This window comes from Phoenix dactylifera, chromosome 10, assembly GCF_009389715.1.
Source record: "Phoenix dactylifera cultivar Barhee BC4 chromosome 10, palm_55x_up_171113_PBpolish2nd_filt_p, whole genome shotgun sequence".
NCBI classification, from domain to species: Eukaryota; Viridiplantae; Streptophyta; class Magnoliopsida; order Arecales; family Arecaceae; genus Phoenix; species Phoenix dactylifera.
The window spans coordinates 11045242-11053508 of NC_052401.1; the positions used below are offsets into that span (position 1 = coordinate 11045242).

At 39.3% G+C, this 8267-nt stretch overlaps 1 protein-coding gene across 2 annotated transcripts; it reads right to left on the minus strand.

Annotated features, from left to right (window-relative positions):
• Window positions 1–286: 286 nt before the first annotated feature.
• LOC103696574 (probable glucuronosyltransferase Os01g0926700) lies at window positions 287–7997 on the minus strand. 2 transcript variants are annotated; one of them, XM_008778247.4, is made up of 5 exons: window positions 7465–7997; window positions 3789–3973; window positions 1508–1896; window positions 1162–1403; window positions 287–1019 (listed from the first exon to the last, which is right to left on the minus strand). In XM_008778247.4, exons 3-5 carry the CDS (start codon window positions 1775–1777, stop codon window positions 506–508), a joined length of 1026 nt encoding a protein of 341 aa, XP_008776469.1. In that variant the 5' UTR covers window positions 1778–1896; window positions 3789–3973; window positions 7465–7997; the 3' UTR covers window positions 287–505. The 2 variants fall into 2 exon arrangements, with proteins under 2 accessions (XP_008776469.1, XP_008776467.1); XM_008778245.4 differs by lacking the exon at window positions 3789–3973 and having other exon boundaries at window positions 7465–7996.
• Between the last annotated feature and the right edge of the window lie 270 nt (window positions 7998–8267).

Genomic DNA, 8267 nt, shown 5'->3' on the forward strand with positions numbered 1-8267 from the left:
AAAAGAATTCTGTTCCCGAATTTCTTAGGGATCATTGGATGGCATTGCAGCAGCTCAATGTAAAAACAGGTCACGATAACATAAATCCATAGACCTGTAATTTTAAACAGTGGATGATTCCGATCGCTTGCCCCTACTGATAGATAAGACATCCAATACACAACACCCCATTTTCTTTCCATTCCAAATCAAGTTTATCGTCTTTCTCGAATCAGCCATAAGTAGATGACGATCAAACAGGATTAAGAAAATAACACCACTGCAGCATACTGGCCTCCTGATCAGATGAAAGAAAATGCCAATATTAAAACCTTTACTTTTAATAACAAGTTATTACCACATCGGAGGGAATTGTGCATCAAGTAACTTATGCTACAAAAAATTATGTAACGCAGCAGCTCAACAAAGAAACAAAAATATACAGTTGGAGGCTTCGAGTCGTCGTCAGCACCGGCGGTACAGCTTAGCAGGAAGGAGGCAGCAATGGCAGTGGCTCAAGCTGCTGCTACCAAGGTTTCAGATCACCTACCGGACCTGCAGTCCAGTTCAGAATCTTCCCCCCTGGTCTAAAGAAAGCGCGCTCATCATGTGGAAGCTTGCGAGCCAGCCCATTCAGTATTTGATGGAAAGCATCTCCCGGTTGGGCAGGTTGTGGGAACAGCATAGCCTGCTTCATCGAAGGGTTAGCAAGCAATCTCTGCTTCCTTAATATGACCTCTGTTGGTATTGATGTGAGGATAGTATCCAGCTTTGGGACATCCTTCTCAGCCACAAACACACCAATTTCCTCCCATGGAATAGCATCAGCAAATGGTAGCACGATGTCGTCGGCTATGACTACTGGTATGCAACCAAAGATCACTGCTTCCACTAATCTGGGACTCCACGGCGCCCAACCCAAGGGACACAAGCAGAAAACAGCCCGTTGCATGTCTTCATAGTAGGTAGCTGGGTGTTCGGTAGAGATGTCAAAAAGAGGGTTGTTCTTAAAGTTCTCCCACACTGATGCTCGAGCACCTCTGAGCAACAAAGATTAAGGGAAAACTATCATAAATGAGGACGCCTATGGTTTAGGAGGCAAACTTGGATTCAAGTGATAAAGAAGATTACTGCAAGTAATAATGACATAATTTGGGTTACTATAAGATTCTGGAAATTTACCTTGCATAGTATCCACCCTCCGGATCATTCCCCACATCATAAAACAAACCCCGGAAGTAAACAAAGATAGAACGAGGAGTGTCAGGAGGAATCAAGTGAGCCTGCATCTTCTGGGGAGGGGCATATGGAGGAATAGTGATGGAACCATCCTTCAAGCAAACATGATTTCGTTGCCCAAAAGTTTGAACCAACGTGGCTCGTTGAAGCAAATGGAGAATTCCCCGCTCTATTGCTTTCTCTTCCTATACAACATAAAAACTGAATATATGAGCAGTTTCAATAAAGAGGAACACTCTTTTTGCTCTTAGTAATGCAAATACATTAGTGCAAAGACACATTCTCTTACCTGATAGTGAAAGCATGCCCCAAAATCATGTGGAACAACAAAAAAATGGTCTGCTCCTTCTGTTCTATTCCAGTAAGGCCAATTCATGGAAATTAGCTGTATTGCACTTCTCATCATGCGTGGTGATTTGAAGGGCAGGGGAAGTCCATTAGGAGTTAGGTCACAAGTGGTATATACGGGCGTGTAGAACCAATCAGCTTCTTCAGGATTAAGAGTTCGGACAGGACTTGACAGCAGGAACCGATGCATGAAAATCTCAGCAGCAAACATGTGGGTAAGGCATCTAGGATCCTTTTGGAGGATCTTCTTGTTGTATTTGTTAGGCAGCTCGTACACAAACACCTTCAACCTTCCAACAGGATCATCTTCCAGTACATCACCAGCGCTCCCTACATGGGAAAGTTTCATGACAGTTAAAATAATTGCACTGGCTCGTCCCCGTAAGATCCCAAGACAAAACTTGAAATGTAATCAGCATGGATTAAACATTTAACAGTGAACAAAACAACAAAGCAGTAGAAGCATCAGGTATATTTTATATAAGTCATATGAATCAAACACCTAGAATTTAGCGAGTACGACTGTTATTTGTCATAGACAAAAAAAGCTTGCAAAGAGATAAACAGTAGCTAGAGACAGACTTATTAAATACTTCATTCATATTTGATGGTAAAGGTTTAGCAGACTGAGCCTAACATGATAGCAGCAAGTCTAGTACTGATTTTCAGGCTCAAGTTTGTATTACAACTTCAAGAAGAAGAGGGCTTAACATATAGTTCCAAAATCTGAGTTACCTTCGGGCTTTGGGCCGGACTTATGTCCAAATTTTTTTGAATAATCTAGGTCTGAGCCCGGCCCAAACCCGATATGTTGGCCCAAATTACCCATTTGGGTAAAAAATAGATTCAACCCGAACCTGATTGAAGTTTAATATTTCATAATATTGCTTAACAAGTAAATAAGCTAGTTAAAAATTAGGGTCTCTCCTATAACACAAGTAAATGAAACATGATACATTATTCTCAGCTAAAGTCTCTAAATTTTCTCTGAAAAGCCCGGGCTGTGTTTCGGGCCTTGTTCGGGCTCGGCCCAATCACATACCTATGCCCGACCCAATAAACAAATGGGCTCTACAATTAATAATTCCATGAGGGAACCAAGGATCAGACTAACGGGCAGCTTTCAAAAATGGCTACCGCATCTGCGCTTTGCTACGATTTGGTGCGGAACTGAAAGCCCATAAGTCTGAAAAAAAGTACTTATCAGCAATCTCATAAGTACTTGGAAGGGGAGGAATCTCATTTTTTCCAGTTATTCTTATCCAATGGCAGCTCTTTCCAGTAAGCCCAAACTCAGCCTGAACTCTTTCAGGCCTAGCCCGAAGCCCGGCTCGAGCCCACTTTTCGCTCGAAGCCCTGACATCTTTGTTAGGCCCAGGGTCTAAATCTGAACAAATTCAATCACAAACACTATGATCAGCTCAAAAGCAACTCCAAACAGGACCATGTTGCAGAGTTATCAAGTCCACATAGAGCGTGGCTTGGGCCTTCTCTGATACCATTTATAATGGCCTAAAATCTTGCCCAAACGGACTAGCCAGAAGTTAGTTAGATATTTGACCCTATAAAAGTATCTAAGATCTTCTAGTGCACAATAATATAGGATTAAACACATACACCTGCACGGTGCCTCACAAAAAGCCTAAAATTTTATCCATCAACATGAGATAGTCTTCCAAATGAGCCTCAAAACCACATATTGTGCACAAAATCAGCAATGGTCTTGTCAATCATGCATATGAAAAAAGGTAGGTACAAGGAATAATCTAAAGTTGTGATTTCAATATCAGTTGTGAGTAAATATTTTGATTGTTGTATCCTCCAAATACGTAGATCCATACTTATTAATGTATAACCACTCTTATCATGAGACAAGATATGCTTCGAAAACTCAAAATCAGCAACAAATCTAAGCTAAGTCTTAGAGGAAAACCATACAGATAGCTTCTTATCCAAATTTTTAAATTCTCCCATGGGCTAGGAAAGTGAACCTTTTTTAGTGCAGAAAGAAGGTTAAGTCATTCCTCTCTTCTACATCTGAGAGATCTCCTCAAAATATACCAAGGTCGCTACTTCAAAAGTTGTCTAGAAACTAAGAAAATTAGTTTACATACATCCTTATCCCAATAACAAGAATTATTTCAATTTGTTCAAATTTCATAATTTAGGAAAAATTAAATTGTTGCCAGGAAGAAATAAAGGAAAAATGAGAGCAAGCCAACCTTAATACCAGTTACAAGATGAAATCCTAGATAGCTACTATGTAAGTTACAAGCACCAAAACGTAATGAAGATCAATGTAGTTGTCATACTCCCATCCCGAGTTCACAAACTGAGGGTCATGTCAACCGCTCATAAGGAACCCTCCCCACAAGCATGCAGGACATCTCAAAATGATATCATAAACCTGCAGTGGAACAACCTTACATGATAATATGCAAATTTTTATTTCAATAACTAACTCAATATTTAAATGTCTCACAATTCTAATATTATTCTAAGATAATACATCAATTTAAATGAACTTTATCCTAAAATAATCTATGCCAAAATTCTGCTAGTCGCTCTTCCATATTGAGAACCTTGATCAGGCTAATTATCTAAATCTGTAAAATAATAAGAAATCGTATAATGAGCTAGACAGCCGAGTAAGCAATGATCACTTTAGCTAAACAAATCAAGCAATTAAATAGATAATAATTTATAGATAATAAGTACATATGCAACACTGATATACGAATCAATTTTTTTTAAAATATTAAATTCTATTCATGGATTCAAATTTTTTCAAATATTCAATTTATCTTATCGATCCTGAGTTATGACAACATCATCCTGTGACAAGATCAACACCAACTAATCTTCTTGCAGTGAGCTATGCATCATTTTGCAGCAAAGTCCTTCAGGACTGCTGGTCTGCTGGCGGAATGTCGCTAATCATCTTAGACACAATCTTCAGAATAAATCATGTGCCGATGTATTAGCCTCCATTGACGGGGTCCAGATCGAAATTCAAATAGTTATAGGTTTCATATTTCAGTTCTAAAATCATGTGGTATCAAAATCAATCAATCATATCCATAATATGACCATCTATCATCATAAATATTCCAAAATAACATATTCCGTAATAATATACTATCCATCAAATTCATGCATGATGAATAATACCACTCAAAATTTATGAATATAGTAATTTAATGATTGCTAATAAATTTAGAAAAAGTAAAATATTACTTACTCTACAAGTGAATCCATAGTATCAGTCCAATCAATTTTAAAAAATTCTTATAAGATTTTGATATTTAAAAATTATATTTTCATCAGAACTCATCATGTTCATTCCAAAAATAGAAATCCTAATTCCAATACCCTCATAGGATTGATCAAGCGAGAGTGCCCGACACCCCGACTGGTCAATCAAGGCGAAACTCATCTGATCATATTCGAACTAGGTTACAAATGGTTAAATTGAGTTCAGAAGTAACCAAATCTTATAGTATCTAGAAAGGGCCAAGATGGGGCCTGACGTGCCACCCACTGAACATGGATCAGGGCCCTTCACTAGGGTGGATCTAGAATCATAAAGAGAGGTGTCATGCTAGACCTAACAACTCTAGAGAGAGTAGAGAAAGAAAGTCCAATAGAGAGAAAAAGTCCAGTAGAGAGAGAAAGTCTAGTAGAAAGAGAATCAAGAGAGAGAAGATGGAGAAGAGAGAGGAAAGAGAGAGAAAGAGAGAGAACAAGCTCCTCTCTCTAACCAAGAGGAAGGGAGTGGCTGTAGGTGGTGCCCGAGGTCAAAAATCCACAGTCGATCAATAGGCGGCCAGCGGCGACTAGTGACCGGCAATGTCAAAACCAACAAAAGCAGGAGCTCCGACCCCTTAAACAGTGGAATCCACGGCATCTTAGAGGTCGGAGTTCCAACCATGGCTTCTACTACGAGGAATTGGAAGAAGGCCTCTGGTGACAAGCGCCGACGACAAAGGCGGCCGAAATCAGAAGAAAACAAGGTCGATTACCGAAAATAGGGGAAGCAGAGCATCCCCTTTTTGCCCAAAATCCAGCAATCACCGGCCGACATCGACACTCCAATGAATCCGAAAGAAAGAGAGAGAGAGGTTGGCTCGAGGGGGGCCAGGTCTTTACCTAGTTCTTGGCGGCATTTGGACGCGGAAGCGGCATGATGGCGACCGAGCTTTAGAGAGAAAACTGAAAAAATCTCCAGCGAAGAGCTCCGATTGGGGGACTTGGGCTTTCTCGTGAGATCAAAGAGAGGATCGGATGGGCTCTAAATAGGGTTGAGGAAGGCTGGAATCCGACCCTTGGTTGAATTCCTTCCGAAGAGGTCGGAAGGAAGAAGCATACTTCTGGGCCGGTCAAATGCATCTGGCCCAGTTTGTAATCAGGCTTCAAAAAGGCCTAGGTATTACAATAAATCTTAATGGTAACCGCTAGTACTTTTGCTCGCACTAGAGAAATAGTTGGTGTCCTAGGAAAAATCCATGGACTAACAACTATATTCACCACATTTAGAACGACCTAAAAGCATAGGAACACTAAAAGCCCTAACACATAGTGTTGCATGGACATAAACACAGGAATGGGATTCGGACACTTGTTCAAGTGTCTGACTCAACAACAGAAAAAAAGGATATATAGGAGTACATAAAAAATAATTTTAACTAAAAATTATATATTTAAATACTATATAAAGAACATAATATTTGTTAAAGTCTTCCAATATCATGTTCTCATCCAAACTTTCCGATTAGCTTAAGGATTTACAAAAAAGATCTTTACAAAATTGTGACATATACATTCTGTACTAATTTTTAAAATGAACAAAAGCTCAACTCTAACATTATTATAGAGAGCTGGTCACATTGTTAAAAGAATATCTGCCCATAAGGATATTTTAGTCATTTTAGTTTTTAGCCATTTATTTTTTTAACGATGTTAGATGGTAAGAGTACATATGCAAAAATGAAAAAAAGAAGGAAATCCATGCATAATTTTACGAGGGTATTCATGCAATTTCATATATTTAGGAGGATATACATACAAAAAATCCTCTTTTTTTAAAAAAAAGTCTTTGTCTGGAGCTTTCAGATGATACCACTGACTCAGTAAATGTTTACTGGATGAAACAAGCTCCTCACCTTAGTCATGCATAAACATTGCTAATGACATTGCCAGAACTAAGAACATTTTTAAACAATTATGTAAAGCTATGACCAGAATTTTCACTTAGGCTCCAACTTGGATGCTTGGGAGGTGAAGGGGCAAAATGAAAATTGAAATTCAATTGTGCGCCATCTACGAATAACCATGTCTCAGATCCATCATCCAACCATTATTAGAATCCAAAACGAGCTCCAAAGACAGGATTACTACATCTCAACCATGCAAACACTGTGATTTAACCAAGAATGGAAGCTTACAGAACCAGGAACCAGTATATTTTCACTTAAGAACCTTCCAATCAATTCCCAGTTCATTCACACCCACAATTCAGACGAATTGAGAAGAATAAATAACAATATTTTTTAAAAAAAAAAATATAGAGGGATGATAAAAGAAAGACCTTTATCATGATCTCATGATGACATATAAAGCAAAGGCTGCCTACGGAGTCCTAAAAAGTCTTCATCTTTCTTTTCCTATCAGCAACTTTAACAAATTAAAATACAACAAAGAGGAAAGCCACGAGCCAATTCTGCCCAATTCTTATATAAGAATCAAAGGAAAACCCAATCTAAACTCCAAAAAAAATCAATTTTTAAAGCATTTCAACCCCAGATTTCATCTCAAATCTCACTTAACCAAAAACTAATACAGATCAGAACGAAACCAGATTTTTCAACATCAAACAATAAAGTTCAGCCCCAAACCCACCTGAAATCCGCTCTGTCTTGCGATTCAGCTCCGACTCCCGGGCCCCAATCCCGTCATAGAAAAGGGAAAGAAGCAGAAGACCAAGGATCCATATCTTAGCTCCCATCATCTCCTTTCTCCAAAACCTCCAATACTTTCCAGCCGGAGAAGCCTAGAGAGATCAAAGACAAGGGGAATAGGAATCGGGTACAATGGAGAGAAGAGAGAAGGAGCGAATGGTCTATAAAGGCGGTGGGAATGGTTGAGAGGTCAGTGGGGAAGTGGTTGGGAGGGAGGCGGTGTTTTCCTTAGGAATTAATTAGGCTTCCAAGAGAGCAGAAGAGAAGATGAGATTAATTTAAGAAATTTAGAGAGAGCAGGTTGGTTTCAATAGGACTTGCTTGAAGAGAAGGAGAAAAAGAGAGAAGCTTTGAAGAGAGGGAGAGAGAGAGGCATAGGAAAGCTGTAGTTTTCTTAGAGAGAGAGAGAGGAGGAGGGGTGTTGGATGGAAGGTCAGCCTCACCAACCGAGAAAGCTGTGGGGATTCTTTCACTCTTCCTCCTCCATCCACCTCACCACCTTTATGGCCCTTATTACTATATACTTTTTGGCTTTACTCCCTAGTTTTTTTTTTTTTTTTTGTTATTTGTAACTCTCTAAGTTTCTGGCCTTGGTTGGATTTGGACATGGATTATCTTGTGGGTAATTAAGGCATGGCATACCCACATGGACGGCTTTCTTGGTAGGTTAGGTGGGAAGTGATTCTTGGAAGGACTATAGATGGGCCCAACATGGGTTGGACTCATGTGGTTGGTTATGGCTTC

Coding starts and splice junctions, on each gene's coding strand:
- LOC103696574 (XM_008778245.4), bottom strand. CDS start 7,573: ATGATGGGAGCTAAGATATGGATCCTTGGTCTTCTGCTTCTTTCCCTT. Junction 1,897..7,464: donor CAAGACAGAGCGGATTTCAG/GTGGGTTTGGGG, acceptor TTTCCCATGTAG/GGAGCGCTGGTGATGTACTG. Junction 1,404..1,507: donor GGGCATGCTTTCACTATCAG/GTAAGAGAATGT, acceptor TATGTTGTATAG/GAAGAGAAAGCAATAGAGCG.